The following is a 20026-nucleotide window of genomic DNA, read 5'->3' as shown; positions in this document are numbered from 1 at the left end:
TAAATGACGATAATGATTCGGTTTATAGGATGATGTAAAGTAATTTAATAAAATAAGTTACCAATTAAGTAACCGATCACACTCTCTTTTTATTTTAACATAAATCACTTTATTACTTTGTAAATTTTATACTTCATTTTTATTCGTATTCCAGGGGTATTCGCGGGCGCGCGCGCGTGTGTGTGTTAAACCTAACCGACTTATATTTAGGCGTATCTATCATAAAATCAACGTTAATTCCTTTCTCACTCTCTACGTGACAAAAATATCTTTCTTTACATGCAGTGCGTCAATTACTTTGAGTAAATTTAAATCTTTTAATACAACTTCTTCAGTAGCGTATACTGAGAAAATAATATACATAACATTGTACACGTATCGTAAATAGAATCTGATACAGTTTTGTTCAAAATTAAAAAAAAATTTAAATACTTGTTACTTTCTTTCTCAGTATATTAAATATGCGTGCTGGTTAAAGTGCATCATTAGTTATTTGTGGATTAGAGTCTTTAAAAAATTGCATATTCCTAATGGGTTAAATTGCAGATGACCAACATGAGAACATTTATAGCAAAGCCAACAGCAGAATAACCAATTAGTCTAATAATAGCCAAAGTTAATTGCACGCACAGGCCGTTTTATGTTATGATTGAAAAAATTAAAGTTACACGTGAAAATTTAAGAACTTGACAATAGAATAAAACATATATATGTATGTTACGAAGGAGTAAGCTAGTCGCTTGATAATGTTAAATATACATAAAGAAAGAGCTTTAAAAATTACCTGATCGTATCTATTTAGGTGCCATTATTTATAATTGAACTAATAATGGTAAAAATATGAGCTTTAATTAATCTATAAGTAATGCCTCATACACTGTATTCCAATTTGGATCCTATTATTCAAATTCTTTCCATTCTCACTTTGACATTTAGGACTTCTACATTACAGATTTGTCTGTATAAAATTTTTTAATTATATATTTCTATCAATTAAAAATTACTTTGACTAATATTGTTAATTTTAATTTGTAATGAACTATTTGAAATATAAATATATAAATATATTACTCTTAATATTTTTTTTTTTTTTTTTTTTTTTTTTTTTTTTTTAATTACACATTGACATTGTGTTTTAATATAATTAAAAATTTGCATTAAATGATTAACTTTTAATTAACTATTGACTATTATAATGTTATGCTTGCAGTAAATTGTAGGCACTATAGACATATTCTACTCAATTCTCTAAAAATTCATTATAAAATATGCACACGAATGATTCGTTATCAGATATTTGAAAATTATATTTTATACAGCATATTATATACATTATAAATTTATGAAACGAAATATTATTAGAAATTAAATAAAGCTATTTTTGTTAATGGATTAGGCAATAAGACATTATAATTTTCAATTTTTTAACTCGTTTGAAATAAGTAGGTAATAACAAAATATGAAAATTATAACCAACGATATTAAAATTAATCGTTATGGTAATTTTTATTTAGCGCATTTTTTTATGTACCTCAGGATGTATAAAAAATAGCTATTGAAATAAAAGATAACTTATAGACAGCGAAAGAGAGTGAGAAAGATCGTGAAAAAGTAAAGATTTACACAGAAAGAGCAAAGAAGTATATTTATCTAAATGATATTCATAGCAACTTTACATAGAAATTGATATGATAAATTGAATATTAAAAGAACTTTTGATTAAAAAATAAATATTGTGTAAGAGAACTAAGAAAAATATATAAAAATATACAAAACACATGATGGGAATCCGCGAACACTGTGCCACAATCAAACTTCCTATCTAAATATTTAAACGTTTAACAACAATAGAAACATTAGTATAACAATAATAACTACAATTTATCCGTATGTTATTATCGTTATTATTATTATTATCATCATTATTTTTACAATAAAACAAAAAATATAAAAAAATTTTTTTACAAAAAAGTACGACTTTTTAAAAACCATTAAAAAAGAGCGACCCACCGGTTGAGGCTGCCTGCCTCTCCCTCTGGCAGGTGGCTGAGGCGGCGCGTAATCGAAATAGTAATCTTCGTATCGATAATAGTCATCGTAATATGGATCACTGTAGCCACCTCGATAATCCCCGTAACCGTAATAGTCGTAATCATAATCTATAAAAACACACATTACAAATAGACCCAAAATTTAGCCACGTTATGTACACAACAGCAAGAATGTTTGTACGTGATAAACCAATTGTTCTCAATCATGAAAAAAAGAAAAAAAATGTATATATATATATATATATATATATATATATATATATATATTATATAAATTTATGTACATGTTTAATTAAATGAAATAGCAATTAGAAAAAATATATATATTAAAATAGCAGACAAACTAAATACTCCACAATACATTCAGAATTGTATAACTCAAACAATAATAATAATAAAATTTCATCGTTGTTCTGTCGTTGGAATTTCATATTAATTCCTTGCATAAAAAATTAACAATAATAATAATAATTATATTTTAAAAGAATGATAAATAATAATAAAAAGACCAAGCATGCCGGGAAAAGATACTATTTTCTCACAATCTAAGTTTCTTTTCTTAACTTATAATAATATACCAATAGATTATAAGTTAGAATTAACGAGAAATTTCTTTATATATAATAAAAAAAAAGAAATAAAAAAAAGAAATAGAATAAACGACCATTACGTAAAGTGAAGAAACAAACGAGAGAGAACTCAAAAACTCGTTATACTAGTTTATTGAAGTGAAAAATTCAAAATGATAGAGCTGGTACGAAATATCAGAGGAATTCAAATCGCGTTTAAGAATTACAAAGTTGTCCAAATGCTAATAAAAAAGTACCTCTTAATAATTACCCTATCACCATTCTATTTACAGATTCTACAAATAAATGCCAACTCGCATGTATTTCAAAATCCGTCCGAGTATTATGATTAGAATGAATAAATAAATAATTGTTGTGTTTAAATAGCATCCATAAAAATAATGAAAATACATTACATAATTATAAATTAATTCGAAAAATAATAGATTTTGATAATGAATGTTAGCATGCATTTATTTATCTATCAAGAGTTTACAAAACTCAACTAGAGAATAAAAAAAAAAAAGAAAAGAAAATCATAATCTCTACTAATAATCTATACAACGACGCGTTAATCATTCTTAACATATCTCTCGGCTTACCTAATTCCTTGAGAGCTGAAAACAGATTATTTTTATTGATGATACATTCATACATTAAATCTATATAGATAATTTTATTGTTAATATAATAAATGTCATACTTTTAAAACTAAATTATGAGAAACAGAAAACTAATAATTACCAAACAAAAATAACTTAAAGAAATCAACTCAACTTATCCCTTGAATAATATGCTCGTTCAAACTTCATTTAACGTATGAAGATGAATTACTTAAGTGCTGTATGGCACCGAAAACATAAATATACAAAACAAACAATACATGCATGCATAATTGATTTAGCGATTGATAAAGAAAAAATTAAAGTTGGCTTTGAGAGAGGATGTGGTAGTTGTAAGGTAAATATGTGCACCTAAAGCTGGTTTAAATGTAGCTAAATTTTTTAAAATTGAGAAATTTATTATTATATATATATATATATGAATATGTAAAATATTAGATGAATTTCAAAATTATTACCCATTTTTAAGAAACTTTAATGAAACTTGGACATTTATATGCTGATTGAAAAAGCATTTTCCGACAAATTTATTGATGAATTTTTTAAAGCATTTGTTATTAATTAGCATCATTTGTCGTAATATCTCACTACAATCTCACGTAACAATAATGTTAACTAATCTCTATTTTCAAAATACGATGAATCCAGGTTGGGTAATCAAAATGTTTTTCGTAATTCTTGAACCATTTTTATGCTCCAAATTTGTTTTTCATGCGCCTAAGCTACACATGTATGTAGTGAGATAATGAAAAATATCTGAAGCATGCGAAATGTCTTTATGTCATATTGCAATTAAATAAAAGTTTCTATTTTTTTAAATGCTAAATTTATAGATATATTGCATAGAAATATTGCGGTCATATTACGTTTAAGTAAACCATCGATTGTCAATATTTTTTTTTTAAATTTACACCGAATTATGACACTTTCAACAAATCAGCTCTCATACTATGCTTACTTATCTTATTTATCAGTTTTCAAACTTTTTTCTATACATTCAATTATTTTCTATAACTATTAACTGGTAGTATAGGAAAAAAACTATAATAGAAGAATTGAATAAAATAATAATAAAAAAAAATTTGCTTTAGTACTAATGAAAATTGATAATTAATATAAATTATATCCTTATGTTATTAAAAAAATTAATAAATGAATAATGAAAAAAAAAAAATAAATAATATAAAAAAAGAATATATATATATATATATATATATATATATATTGCACGGACTTTCATATCATCGAAAAGTAACCGAGTCAATAGATAACTAAGACAATGAGTAAAACACCAACCGATTATCCAGCTGACTTACCGTAGGTGTCGTTCCGCGTCAATGGCCCACGCAAACCAGCGCCAGTACCGCGAGGACCTTGTCCAGGTCCACGGACTGGCATTGGACCAGCCATCATAGCCGGATGCGAGGGAGATCCTCTAAAATAATTAAAAATAATTTCGATGGTTAATTATGAAAATTTTAAGTTAATCGACATAACCTTTCACTTGTATTTTTCAAATTAAATCTCATAAGAGTTAAAAATTCTGCAAATAGCCATTTAGTGCGATAGAAATAACTTTTAGAAAATTATAGAATCAGGAACTCTTGGTTCGATTCTCGTTTAAGCTATACCTATTTTTAGATATAACATAGTAAAAAGATGTACGAAAACAAAATGAATTTTATACCTTGTAACACCACTTATGAGACTCTTAAAAAAAAAAAAAAAAAAAAAAAATCAAATTTAAGGTTATATCGTTTCACTCGCTTATTAATTATGTATTAAAAATGTTGAAAATCGTACAAGGCATTGTCGTACCCGCCACGGCTCTGCATTAACTGCATTGTTTGCATCATTCTACGTTCTCGTGCACGCAGCATCTCTTCTTTTTTCTTCTTATCAGATGGGGGTTTTGCTAACGAAACTTCTATATGGGAGCCACCCATTTCCTTACCGTTCAACTCGCGCATTGCCTAAAATGATCAATACTTAAATTATTTGTTATGAAAGCTTTTTAAATGGTACGTTTATTAATTAAATATATCTTTGAATCGTGTGACTATTACAGTAAAGTAAAAAATGTATTCAGAATTTTTGTGCAAAACTTTGAAAAATGCACGTACCTTTACGGCACATGCTCGATCTTCAAAATGTACAAAAGCGTAATCTTTGATCTTTTTCACCCTTTCGATCTTGCCATGTTGTTCAAAGCACTCTTTCAGTTTTTCCTCCGAGCAGTCTTGTGTCAAATTTCTTACATATAGTACGCGTACCTAAATAACAATACATTTTTTATTAGAATAATTCTTTCTTAATTGTATATTGTCAGTATAATCAGGCGTAATGGCTCGTTGACATAATGTTGTCAATATTTTAAATACTCAAATAAATGTATGGACATTTGATAATATATAATATTTACGTTTAAAAGATTAAATATATACAATTGTTTTTTTTTTACTTATTGTTTTTTTTTATGTATTGTAAACAAATATAGAAAAAAAAAAATTTATGAATAGAGCTAAAGTGAAATAAATCTTTTAAAACCTGTTAAAAGATATAAGATATTTATTAATAATTTTCTTTTTACTTTAGACATAGTTTGTTCATCAGGTTCTTCTTGCGGATCAGCCCAATCAACAATGATATCACAGCCCCAAATTTTCATGCGACCTGTGCCAAGTCTTCTCTTAGCCAACGAAGCAGCTTTATGGGATTCATATTCCAAGAAGCAAAAACCACGATTCTTCTTCTTGTCATCTGGTGAACTGTAGATTATCACCTCGGTCAAGCCGGCTATAGCAGCGGAAATTAATGGCATGCATAAGTTAGAGTTCAAGGTTAATGCAGTTAATCAGAAACTTAATTTAAAGTAAATTATTCCTTTTTTTTTATTTTTCTTTTTTTTTCGCTAAATAAATGAAAATAAATTATGAACATTATTTTGATAGAGAACGAAAAATCTAATTACGAAATAATAATTGAGAATTTTTAAAATATCAGAGTCAATAAAAATATATAAATATATATACGAGTAATAAAAATTTTGATATGCTTTTAAAAAATAAATTTAATTTAGTATGACGAATCCTTTTCTCTTCAAGTATTGAAAATATATGAATGATTAAATGAATGAATAAAGGATGACTTTTTCCTTCTTTAATGAAACCGTTTTTCTCTCTTTTGTTTCGATGAAAAAATGAACCTGATTAATGTTAAAAATAAAATAAAACTATAGTTATAAATGATATAAAAAAAAAAAGAGAGAAAAAAATATAAGTAAAAAATATGATATAAATCTCCGATGTATTATTGTTTTTCAATTCTCTGGGTTTTATATGGTTCAACTCTCCTTCCTCTCAGTTTAAAAATTCCATTTTATTGGATAGTATGGCACCTACCACTCACATTATTAAATGAAAATAGATAATTTTTATTTTTAAAAGAGAGAAAAACACCAACTGCATTCAATATCTTCCACCATTTGAAAACACACACAGAAATAATATAAACAAATATAAGAACAAAAATAAGAAAAAAGATTATAAAGTAAACCCAAAAGCATTGTACAAACCCAACTAATGGATACAACTAAAAAAACAGTCCTGACCGCACCCAACATTGTTCTACCTCTATAATTGACTCTAGTAATATAATAGTAATGCTTAAATAGTGAAACACTGAATTTAGCCAAGTGTTTATTGACAATTGAATAGTCCAAAACCGTTTATATAGTTACATACAACTTTTTACGTGGCATGCATATAGTCTGCGAAAGAGAAAAATCGTGAAAAATTAAAATAAAATAATAAACTACTATTGAGTACAGACAAAACAAAATAAATTTCGTGCTAGGGTCTTGAAAACTAGTCCAATCTACTTATTTATATATATATATATATATATATATATATATATATATATATATATATATATATGTATATATGAGTTAATTGGAATTTTGTATTTGATCCTCTACTCCTTCAACCATGGCGCTTGCCTCTGGGATTTGTGCTTTTGTCAGTCGGATGTTATTCCTCTCTGTATCCAAACTCTGGAGTGTTGTGCATGCAAGAAACTCACCGAACATTCTCACGTTTAATCATTAAGCTTCGTGACTTCCTAATTTTATTATATAACAATTAATTAATGCTTCTAGTTGATAATCTATACGAGTCAATATTGTTCTATAAAATATTTCAATTATCCATAAAAATAAATTACTAATTATTCTCCGATACGATCAAAATTTTCTATTAATTAATTTATTATTAATTAATGTATTATTAATTTATTTATTATTATTAAGCGTTATCGAATTGAAATTACTACATAATTATCAAACAATCGTGTTAAATTATTCAAATAATTTAGTGATATTTAAAAGCATGTTATAAAATCGTGATTCCTTGTTCATTATGACGTAATAAAATACAATTAAATTACATTGAATTATAAATTCCGATTATTTTGAAATTAGGAGGCCTCATACATATATACAAAAATGACTGCAATTCATTTATTCCATGAACTCCCAGAGTGGTACAGATGTTCTTTTGGTTAGTGGTATCACCGTATACATAGAAAGTTAATTTTGTTGATATTATGGATAAAAAATAATTGACACGAGTGTTCCACAAAGAGTTATTCGAAGGGCGGACTTTCGGACTTTATCAAAGTTGTACCACATTTCCATTTTCTCACACTTTCACACTTAATACTTTACGTATACATAATCCTGTTCATTCGTACAGACACTCGTTTGTGTTTAATGTTCTTGTTCTTTTTTTATCAAGGAAACAAATAAAAAAAAAAAAAAATAAATAATAAAAAAATATTAAAAAAAAAAAAAAAATATTAAAATAATAAATTAATAAAAAGGAATGTAACTTTCTTTCTCCTTGTTGATTCTTAAGGGCAATTGTCAACTTACGTGCGTGCTTTGTAAACTCTTCGAACAAGTCATCTCGGTCTCGATTCTTTGGAATATTTCCCACAAACAAGCGGTGATTGTTATAAGATACGGTAACACCAATCTTTTTCCCTTTCCGAATCTCATAATCATTCAGCTGTAAGAATAATGTGGAAGGAGAGTGCCAATTAAGCTTGCCTTTTGTGAAATAATCATCTGCTTATATTGGCTGGGACTGACCGTGTAGGGGTATAATTTTGTTTGTTTGTTTTTCACTTAAAATTTGTTTGTGTTGGGGTTTTTTTTTCTACATGTGTCTAGTTCTGTTCTTTATTTGTTTTTATGCTTTTCTCTTTTCTCAAAAGTGACAAGTGACCTTCGAGGACACGAGGGATATTGCACATAGAGGAATAGAAGTCTAAGGATGTCGATTAAACCAATTTGAGGAGACGGATAATGCAGATATCAAGGTTGTAATATGCAGGGTGGATATGGGAGTGCCTGTCCGTTTGTTAGCGAGCCACACACGCCCCAGCAGGTCCACGCAGGTCTCCCAGAACCCCCATGCTTCAAGGCTTAGTCATGAATTTCGATTAGCAAACCAAACAATTACTCTTTTTCAGTAAACTGCTTTTAAAACTGTCTCATCACCGAGTAACTCATTAAAAATTTTTACATATATATATATATATATATATATATATATATATATATATATATATACATACATATGTGTGTGTATGTGTGTGTGTATTCGAGTTTCTACTTTGATTTTAAACTCAAGTCTTTTCAAATACATGAAAAGCTTGTATTTAAAGATGTAATATTGTTTGTGTACGATGTACGCAAACATTTTTATCTTATTATATAAATTTTTATTTTAAATTGTATTTTAAGTGAAATGAAGTAATTTGAAATAATTGTTTTTTTTTTTTTTTTTTTTTTTTTATGAAAACAAAAGATTTTATGTAATTACAAATAATAATAATCATTATTATTTACAGGAAAAGTAGAGCGATGCAAATTATGAAATGAATAAAATTGAATAAAATTCGTAGCATTTAAGCATTCACAGAAACATACTTTAACAATTGCATTTACTAACACCAAAGTAGAAACAAACACTGATTTTACGTTAATTTTAAAACAGTAAAAAAAATTTTTTTAATCACTCGATCGAATCTAGAAATACAAATTATATATGACTCATATTTTAACGCGTGCGATTTCCCTCTCTCTCTCTCTCTCTCTCTCTCTCTCTCTCTCACTTGCTTACTTACAGTTTTGCTTGATATAAAATTTTCCCTTCCGTCACTCTCTTCGCTCCTCTTTTTACTAACCCAACAATGAACAATATACTATTTATAAGTTCAATAAATCCGTATTATGTATACACAGTTTATGCATAGGTATGTATATATATATATATATATATATACACGTACTTATGCATGTGTGTGAATACATACATATATACTATATAATTATCAAAATACATTAGAAAGTAGTACAGTCGTAGAAAGCTGCCTATGATAGTGCTTAAAAGTTAAAGTAGATCAGAAGCAGTAAGAAGTAAAAGAAAAGACTGCAGGCTTTCAGAAAGGAGGAATTGAGCGACGAAAACGTGTATTACAATGTACTTCTAAATGCAGAGGAGAGCAGGAATTAGACAAAGAAAGGCATATATAAAAATTAAGAATAATTTTGTACCATACTCTTTAGATTTTAAAATATCCGTCACACGAGAAATTTCTATGAATAATTCGGAAAGAGATTGTTTATAAATGCATATGTACCCGCGAAAATATTGTAAATAATCGCCAATTGTATATAAATTTTATTTTTACGTGTAAATGTACATAGCATTATATAACGGCATATGCAATTTAAATCGTTTAAAAAATAAAATTTATAACCATTTATAAATCACATACAATTATTTTTCTTGGATATACATATTTTTAACTCATAACTCAACCTAAATATGAGAGGAATAGAAGACTTGGACCAGAGAGGTGTTTTACTGTTCACTAATAAACCGAGAGGCAAGGAGACTGACCAAGAATATATTTCTTCTTATTTACTTTTTCTTTTTTCTTTGTTTTTTATATATATATATATATATATAAAGTCGTTGAAAGTATCGAATGAATGGAAATCTTAGTCAGACCAATGATAAGAAGAAGTTCATTGGTCAGACGAGATTTTTTCAAGCATTCGTACTCAACCGTCATATTTATCGATGCTCCTTTAAACTAGTGAAGTAATAATACATGACAAAATAATTCTTGTAGCAATGATGCAGACCAACTCTACTTATAAGCTACCACTCTCTTATTGTTTACTTTAGTACAAAGGTAGTAAGAAGAGGCAGGTAAAGGTAGGTATTTAAGGTATAGGTAAACACACGCCTCGAATTCACTTTACCTGCTAATTTACCAAACTCGTCCAAGATCTCCTCTTTGCCTTTTGACTTTGGTATGTTCCCCACGAAAAGTCGTAGATTAGGAACGCTAATGTTTACTTTCAGATTCTTGCCGGGTTTTATTTCGTAATTATCGAGCTGTGGGATGAAGAAAAAACACACACATGCCTAATTTTGTTTGATTTTGATAAAAAATAAAAAAAGAAAGAAATTTTGTATCACAAAATAATAGAATTTTTTTCATCATTTTTTCCCTTCTTTTTTCTTTAGAAAAAAAAAACAAAAAAATTAGGCCGAAAGTGAAAAATATAATTTTCGGATTACCGAAATGTCCATGGATGTAACGTTTATAAGCCAATAAACATTAAAATAAAAATAACTAAAAAAAAAATTGAATTATTTTATAGCATGGCGTGGATCTCCATTCTAGCATGCGCTTTGTTGCTCGATTCTTCACAAGATAGGAACCGGCATGTGCTCTCGCGTTTATTTAAACGCTCGTGCACTCCTGTAACAAATCTTTTAGCCTAACTAATTTTTTCACAAAATTTTGTTACAAAAATTGTCACTGTCCAATAAAATGTAAGACCAATTAAGTAAATATACCCCTAACCAATTAGACTGCCTTAAAATTTTCCTTTAACTTTCTTTTCTATATTATTACTTTTTTCTTTACTATTGTTATTGTCCAGGAAGGTTCTCCACTCCCAATTTTGCCCACTGAGCAAAGAGGAGAGCTGGAAAAGAAACTCATCCGTAGAACACTGTTAATATTGCGTTGCTTAAATCTCCATTACACAACACAAATATGTTTGGTTCGGGATTCAAGTTGGATGTCAGTATGCGTATGTACTTGAACTATGAATAAAAATGGTCAGGGACATATAAATATAAATACATATATACACACAAATGTACATGCATACATACATACGTATGGAGACGAATACGTACATATGTACACACGTACATATGCATATAAATACATGCGCACATATATATATATATATATATATATATATATATAAATATACACGCATATATATAGACATATACATACAGATGTTGTTAAAATGAAGAAAAAAAAAATAAATATAAAAAAAAAAATTAAAAAAAATTAAAAAAAATTAAATAAAATTCATGTGGATTGTTCGTTGAATAAATTTTATGAATAATACGAAAAAAATCCTTTGGTTAAAATTTATTTTGTCTCATGAGGATTCTTTAACAAGGATGTATTAAACACTTATTATAACTACTACCATGTACAAAGGCACGAACACAGAACAAGCCACATATAGATGTATCAACGCTTAACTAAAATGTTTAACACTAAAATAAAAAAATAAAAGACAAATCTCAAGATTCGACTTTCAAATAATTTAAAAAAAATAAAAAAATAAAAAAAAAAAACGAAATCTTTGAAAAATGATAATCAAGAGAGTGGAAGTTAAACATTTTGATTAAGAGTAAACTCTGGTAGCAATAACAATTTTGTAACATTTTTAGAAATTTTGTAAATAATAAATAAATAAAGAGATCCAATGAGTCCATAGCGGCATGGTAGTCAACTAATGGGAATGAGAAAAGATAAGATTGTACATGATACAAGGAGGACAGTCGTGTAAGTAGTGAGAATTCAACATACCTCTCTCACAGCTTGTTGTGCTGCATCCCTGTTTGTAAATGTTATAAAGGCATATCCTCTATTTGTACCAGTCATAGGATCCATCATTAACCTCAGATCCCAAATTTTCCCACATTTCTCAAAAAGAGGTATCAACTCATCTTCGTACATATCTTTTGGAATCTTTCCGCAAAATACCTTTAAAAATACGATTATATGAATAAAAGCGATAAAAATAAAGAAACGCAACGAATAACTACATTTCCATGATTAACTGTATTAAATTAAACATTTTTAATTTACTTCACAACCCGTGCCAGGTGTTGCTCCTTCCCAATTTGGTGGTGGACCTCCATACTTTCGTTGCCCAGTTGTGACATCCAGTGGATAGCCAGTTCTTTCCAATATCATCTTTAAAGAAAAAATATTTCCGAAATCATTCTTTATTCTTTGTAATTTATATGCAATATAATTTATAAGAATTTCATCTACCCAAAGTAGCTTATGAAAATCTTAATAAAACTCTAATTTCAGTCTCTTTAATTAGCCAATTATATTGAACTGACTTAATAACCAATGATTAATTGAAATTAATTTTATAATATTACAGTCAATGGTAATATGTTAAATTCATCATTAGAACATTTTAATTACCTTTATTTTATCTTCATCGGGTGCCTTCGGTGTTGTGCTAGTACTTCCAGTTCCTTGACCAGCGCGACTCTTTTGTCTGTAAGTTTTCATAACTCCACACAAGTACGCCGACTTATTAGATACATGTTCCAAATTTGATTCCAAGAACTGCGTAAGGACATTAAGCGCTCCTTCGACGGGGAATTCCTTAAGCGCATCGAGAGCTCTTTCATCCAGATCTACATGAGCAAGTTTTCCAGTTTTGTAGATTTCATCAAGCTTGCCAGCAACTTTTTCAGTCAGTCCATATTGTATGAGCTTGAAGTAATCTTCCGTTCTCTCAACATACTCCATCTCTTCTTTGGACTGTTTGTCCTCTGCTTTTATTTCCCCGTTCCCCTCTGCCATGTCTTTAAACATAACACGAATACAACAATTTTACTTAATAACTTCATCATAGTTTGAATGAAAAATTCATAATAATTATTAAAATGATAATTATATTTAATGCAGTTCAATGTATTACAACTTTTACACATTTTGCACGGTTTCTTATGGAAAGAAAATGTTTGAATAATAGACAAATTGAAATTAATAGTATATTAAATATAATATTAATGTTACTTGTACATCATTGTTACGGAGCAAATAAAGTTTGATGAGCATTACACGTCATTGGTTTCTATTGATCGAGAGCGAAACTTTATTTAGTAGAAATATGCAAAAGATGTAAACTAAATATCTAAACTAAAAAGAGAAACGGAAAAAAAAAATTATACTATTTTATCAAACGAATTCAAATGTCTTATTCCTTCTTTACAAATGTTACTATACTAACGAACTAAAACACACTCTATCCTAATAACCTTTTGATTATAATGAATGAGTAACAAGGTGCAGCCGTACATAACCTTCGCGATCAATATAACAAAAGAAATGATAGGAAAAAAAAAAAAAAGAAAGAAAAAAAAGATAGAAAAAATATGAATAAAAAAAAAAAGAAAGAAGAAAAAAGAAAATCAAAGTGACAATCTCGCTGTTGCGAAATTCACACGATCAGGAGTGTGAATGCAACGATCGGGGGAAAACGGAGCGAGTGTCTAGGAAAGGGAAATTGAACGTACGCCGGACCAAAATATTTTCGCTCCCTACCACTTCGTAAACTCGCGTCCTTTACCGATGTGCTGCCATCCCAGTGGAAAATGCATGGGTGCGATGAAGCGGCGCACACTGGCGGGCTTTTCTCTACTTAAAAAGCCCGATCGACCAGACGCGCCAAGTAGTTAAGCCACCAACGGGACAGACAATTGCGAGTCCTATAAAACAAGACCAAGACGATGCACTTTTCCATATTACGCCACTATTACCCCCATCTATATAATCCTAGCTTTATGCTTGCGTTCCCTTTACAACAATTTTTCTAAGATAATCACAAATCACCACCAGAGGGAATTAAAATTCGGCAAAGCTCTATACTGCGCTTAATCGGAGCGCACGCATTGCAAAAGACTACGTACATTCATTCCTGTAGCCATCACGAGGCAACGCGTACACATGCGCGCGGGCGACAAATGCCTCACCGTAAGTGGCGAATATACGCACGGTCGACGGGCTCGAAAGGAAATAACCAAAAATTGCATGGAGATTGCACGAGGTGTGGGAATCGGATGAGAAGAGTGTAACTAACAGTCCAATGCCTGAGAGTCGACGGTGTCGCGTTTTACGTGGTGTGAGAGGGGTGGTCGCGATGGCGAAGGGGACCACTAGTCGGTTGTTGAGAGAGAGAGAGAGAGAGAGAGAGAGAGAGAGAGAGAGCGAAATAATGGCACGCTGGTATTGCTATCGGATTTACGAAAACGGCCGGCTACTTTTTCTCCGATTACGTTACGAGGCGGGAAATGGGAGGTAGGTTGCCGGCCGGCTGGAACAACAGCGAGCACGCGCTCGCGCAGACGACGAGGCAAGAGTCGACGACACATCGATATGCATCTCCCCGAGGAGTGGTCGTTCGTTCGTTCGTCCCGGCACACCAACAGCGCTTCAAGTGCGCGCGAAACGAGAAAAGACGCCCTCGCCGTGAATGTGATTGCGAATGTGTTTGCGCTTGTCAACGATAAGATGACCCGGGGGACGGCGGGGAGGAGGAGGTATGGAAGACGAGAAGGAAACGTAAGGAAAGCGATGGCAGGAGCCTTACTACTACAGTGCGCAAGCAATGGACAAATAAAGGGAGGAGGGGATAGGGTGACCGGCAGTTGCAAAAGTGCGCTCAACAACGAATGCCAACGGAACGGCACCCTAGCAGCGACACACGTACGCTCTGGGCAAGCTGGTGTTGGGCCAGCCGGTTGACGTGTGGGAGGTTAGGTAGGGGCTAGAGGGATGAGGTTGAGAGAACGAGAACGAGAGAGAGAGAGAGAGAGAGAACGAGGCAAGGCGGGAGCAAGCCAGAATTCACAAGCGAATGTGTAAGCGCGCACAAACTATAGATGCAGTTGGCGAGTTGGAGTGCGTTTTGCGCTGGGCGCACGTAAATTCTCCATCTTGTGAGAATCTTTGGCGCACTTGTGACGGCGACGACGACGACGGCGCCCGCGCGACGCGAGAAATGCGAATGCGACCGCGTCCTTAACTTTGCTTAATTTTCGCGATTCCACAATTATAATCACGTTGCAATATTTTATTCCATATTCCGGCTACGATATACAACACTCCTCTACGCGCTTCCGATAGTCGCGGCTATTTACCTGTTTGGCGCTCGTCTGGAGAGACGGAAGAGGCGCGCGCGCTCGCGCCGAAAATCCCCACTGGGATGGGATGAAGTGTTGCAACTTTGCGAAACGGATAGACGGAGGCTCGACGGAGCAGCCACACTGACTGACTAGCTGATAGAATGAGGGATGGAGGGAGGGAGGGGGAGAGAGAGAGAGAGAGAGAGAGAGAGAGAGAGAGAGAGAGACAGACAGACAGACAGCAGACAGAAGCCAGTGCATGCGCCCGTATGCGTGTGAGAGCGGGATGTTGGAGGGGGCGGGAGAAAGAGGAATCTATAGCATATAATGGAACGGAGAGTAAGAGAAGGAGAGAGATAGTGGGAGTGGGGGTTACAAAAAATACGTACGGATCGCGCAGTACATCGCGAGGAAATGGCGACGCGCGAACCCACGTATTAGGGATTTACGGTAGTGGGAGCGATATGATGGGAGGTATTGAGGGGCGCGGGGAGGGGAGGAGCGCGATTCCCCACCGTTCAGTACGTCTCGCCATGCCTTTCCTTTCGCAACGTGTCTGTGCTTGTGCTGCTGCTGCTGCTGCTGCTATTGCTATTGCTGCTGCTGCTGCTGATGCTGCTGCTGTTGCTGCTGCTGCTGCTGTTATTGCTGATGCTTCTCGCTCTCGCTCTCGCTCTCGCTCTCGCTCTTCGCCTATCTATCGCCTTCCCTCGTGCAGCTTCGGCTCTTTTCATTCTCGAGAGGCGAGTTTGTGACGGCGACTCGCGAGGGAGCCACGGATCGGCAAGACCTACGGGGCTCACAAAACGACGCGCAAAGATACGCGCACTCCGTAGAGACACGACGCGCGCCTGTTTGCCAATTTTTCCCCAATGAATAATTCGCGCACGTGCTGCAAGGAAGAGGAAGAGGACGAGATAGTCCCTTCTTTACCTCCTTTTTACGGGTATTCTACTTTCCTAGATGCGGAACTCGGAACTTCCATTGGCCTATACCTCCGATTAATAGGCTCTATCTACAGTCCAAAGGCGAAGCCTTCTACTCCTTTTCCCTTTTCATATTTTCTTTCTTTCTTTCTTTCTTTTTTTTTCAACGCGCATCGCTGCTTCGCAACTGCCTAATCGCGTGTGATTGCACGTTATGATCTACGTTACGAATGGCTAAATGCGCGAACCATAGTGTGCTCGGTCGCCTCTATATTTGCGATTTGTATGCTTAGGCTCGATGCCGTTCGCAATAAAGCTTCTCGATACACTTCAACACTGTACTTTTTCCATAAATCGTCAACCAGAAAGCAGAAAGCAGAAAGCTATTATATATTGGCGAAATTATGATACCGTTCGGATCCTTCATTTTCTAAAGATGATAAATGTTTCGTGTGAACTCTCGTGTTTACAAATCTTAAAGCATTTAAAATGTGATAATTATTTGAAAACATATATAGAAATAAATATATATACAAAGCAAGTGATAATTTTGTATGTTTTGTAGGCTATATTTAAGAACAATATTACCACAAAATATTTTTATATTAAAAAATTATTCGCCAACATTAAAATAAATATTTTGAATTTTAAATTAATATTTACCATCCTTATATATCGCTATGTTGGCGCACGAAATCAAATTTTAATTAATGAAATCCTTTATAATTGCAGAAAGATGAAATTTATGAAAATTGATAGATCGTTCGATCGCTTAATTTTGTACTTAATTTTTACTTAACAGAAAGACGTTTTCTCGTACCAATTTGAAGTTTATTATTTAAATTTCACTTCGCGTTTATAAAGAATTAAAATTGAATTCTTCTGAACGAATTCGATAATTTTCTTATGTTTATTTTCTTAATATGCAAAAATTACTAACAAAAATGATAATTAAATTCCTTCATTAATAAATGGTCTTGTAATTTTCGATTTCACTTATCATTAGATAAGATAAAAAAAGGTCTTAATTTTCTTATAATAACATTTTTATGAAAGTTTTATTTATAACGGTATTTTAAGAGATATTTTTTAAAAATTTAAACGAATTTATGGTTAACAACGCCCAACTAATAGATCGTCTTTAAAAAAATATAAAAATTTAATCCATAATTACTTTTCATTAGGCACGTATGCTAATATAATCATACATACGGCACGCATACATTTTAAAGGGGGGAGAAAAAAATCTTAATATTTATACTTTCAATAATCTTGTAATATTAATTTGATTAATTGTATAAACATTTAAAATAATAGTACCCTCGTATACTGAACTTAAGTTTTACTATCAATTGTGCATAAAAATTTACGATTTTTGATATTTTTTTTTTTTTTAATCAAGTATAAAATATGTTACATATGGTGCCAGGTTTTTTTTTATTTTCCCATAATAACGTAATAAGCATTAATCTTGTCTAATGGGGTAAATGTTGTTTGTAAGCGAGTAAGGTGCACGATTTTATAATAATAAGATGAGCATAATGCACATAAATAATAAATAGTATCCTGAATTTTAATATTCATTAGCACTCTCCTCTTCTTCTCATTTATAGAGAATGTAATGTGCATCAATACCCCGGCACTTTTAATGCATTAAGATATAAACTTCGCGTGAGTTCATGCGCGTGCGTTCGTGCGTGCGTGTGTGTAGCAGTGCAGGAGAGCAGAGAAGAAGAAAGAATTTTAACGTAAGAAAGAAGGAGAAAGAGAGGGAGAAGTTCTCTTGATTCTGGCGGGCGCGCCGCCCGATTGCCCGCTGCTGACGAACCCTCGACTCTCTTCCATACGTACACATGTAAAAACGCTCGCAACTACATCGTCAAGCCGAAAAAACACGGTTGTACGTACACAGCTGCGCGCACATGCATACAGAGGCAATCGAGGTTCACCATGCAATATGCACTCGCGGGGCGAACAACGAACCGAAGACCGAACTAAGCTGCTGCTGCTCGCTTGCTTTCCTTCGCGTTCTACAGGAGAGAAGAAGAGAGAAAATAGCACTTCTCGTCACTCTCTCTCTCTCTCTCTCTCTCTCTCTCTCTACCTTCCCTCTTTTTCCTTTCGCCTGGCCATTCGCTCACTCGCCTCGACGACCGGCTGCGATTCTCAACCTCGAAACTCTACTCTCTCTCTCTCTCTCTCTCTCTCTCTCTCTTCCACACACACACACATGCGCGCGCGCGTGCGTCTTTCTTTCTTACAAACTGCATTTTTACAGACTGTTCTAAATGTGTACGCCTATGCTCATGTATTTACGTACAGTTGCATTGGATTAACGAATTTTAAGACCTACTTTCTTTCTCGATATCTTTTTTCAGGCTTATTTTTGCAGGTCTTGGTCAATTATCGCAAGTTTATTGCTTTTTTTTATCTCTTCATGATTTTTGTTACAATCGTAGTTAGTTGTACGTATTGATAATTGCAATAATTGTAAAAGCTTATTTTAAGAGAAAAAAAAAAATAATAAGAACGCAGGTAAAGACGAGGAAAGAAGGTAATGAAAAAAGAAAAGACGAAGTTGTACTCGGATCTTCCAGTGTTCGGGAATGCGCATCACTGGCAGGCGGCGGCGACAGGAGCAAAAACTTGACAAATTCACATCAACCACAACTAAAATGAAACGCTCCGCAACCTACGGAACTCCATCCTGCACTCCTCGCCTCTCGAGAATGCACCGCCACTCACTCGACAAGCCTTTTATTCCCATTATTATATTCGCTTTGCACACATGTGCGCGCGCGCACGCCATTCTCATTTCCTCCTTTGCCCGCCGATTTTCAAATCTACCCCCGCCTCCGCCACGTTCTAATTTCGTCAAAATTTTGCCTTTTGTCAGCATTGATTATCCGAATTGATTGTCCGAATTTCACGAGTTTCCAATGCATTTTGGAGCCGCTAGTTTGAGGTAATAAGGCCGCTTGTCGCGACCTCGAATTGTATAATGCATCTGGTAGAGCGCTATTGCGTGTGCATATGTGGGAATGACGCCTTATTTTTGAGTGTCTTTCAGTGACTTTGTTTATTCAGGAGGATAAGACGGTAAGAGAAAAAAAAAACGCACAAAGGGGCAGTAGCACGCCGAGTGCTTCGATTTTGCACTATCGCTATCTCAATGTGGCTTACGTGCGCGCGCGCGTATATACGAACGAAATCGCGCCGGGGGTAGGGGAATTCGAAAATAGAAGCGCGCGAGACGCGACGTCCGCACGCAGATAAGACGGCGGTGTGAGACGCGACTTTTAGCAGCGCGAGAAAGACGAGGAGGAACGCAGAATATGCGAGGCGGAAAAGAAAAAGTAATGGAAGATGAGTCGTAGGATGGCGATCCTCTGGCAGTGGTAGATGATGTCTAGCCGGAAAAGCCTTTTTCTACTCGGAGTTTTCGGTGAATCGCGAGCGCGCCGACCGAACGTACGAGTGCGCACACGCGCGACCTCGTGTATGGGGGAGAGAGAGAAGGAATGGCAA

General features: G+C 33.1%; 1 protein-coding gene across 8 annotated transcripts in view; it reads right to left on the bottom strand.

The window, feature by feature from the left end:
• The window catches only part of Syp (synaptotagmin binding cytoplasmic RNA interacting protein), a 64540-nt gene that overhangs the window by 7783 nt on the left and 36731 nt on the right, over window positions 1–20026 (bottom strand). For 5 of the 8 annotated variants that reach the window (XM_011501570.1, XM_011501568.1, XM_011501569.1 and 2 more), the window contains exons 2-10: window positions 12862–13250; window positions 12511–12618; window positions 12229–12405; window positions 10583–10718; window positions 5834–6039; window positions 5367–5516; window positions 5047–5216; window positions 4560–4678; window positions 2011–2159 (exon numbers count right to left, since the gene is read on the bottom strand). In XM_011501570.1, coding sequence (XP_011499872.1) covers window positions 2011–2159; window positions 4560–4678; window positions 5047–5216; window positions 5367–5516; window positions 5834–6039; window positions 10583–10718; window positions 12229–12405; window positions 12511–12618; window positions 12862–13250 — 1604 coding nt within the window. The remainder of the gene's footprint in view (window positions 1–2010; window positions 2160–4559; window positions 4679–5046; window positions 5217–5366; window positions 5517–5833; window positions 6040–10582; window positions 10719–12228; window positions 12406–12510; window positions 12619–12861; window positions 13251–20026) is intronic. The other 3 variants (XM_011501574.1, XM_011501575.1, XM_011501576.1) reach the window with 1 other exon arrangement.

The sequence above is a fragment of the Ceratosolen solmsi genome, unplaced genomic scaffold, assembly GCF_000503995.2.
Source record: "Ceratosolen solmsi marchali unplaced genomic scaffold, CerSol_1.0 scaffold28, whole genome shotgun sequence".
NCBI lineage: Eukaryota > Metazoa > Arthropoda > Insecta > Hymenoptera > Agaonidae > Ceratosolen > Ceratosolen solmsi.
The sequence above is the reverse complement of the archived record's forward strand: the minus strand, read 5'-3'. Positions and strand labels throughout refer to the sequence as shown.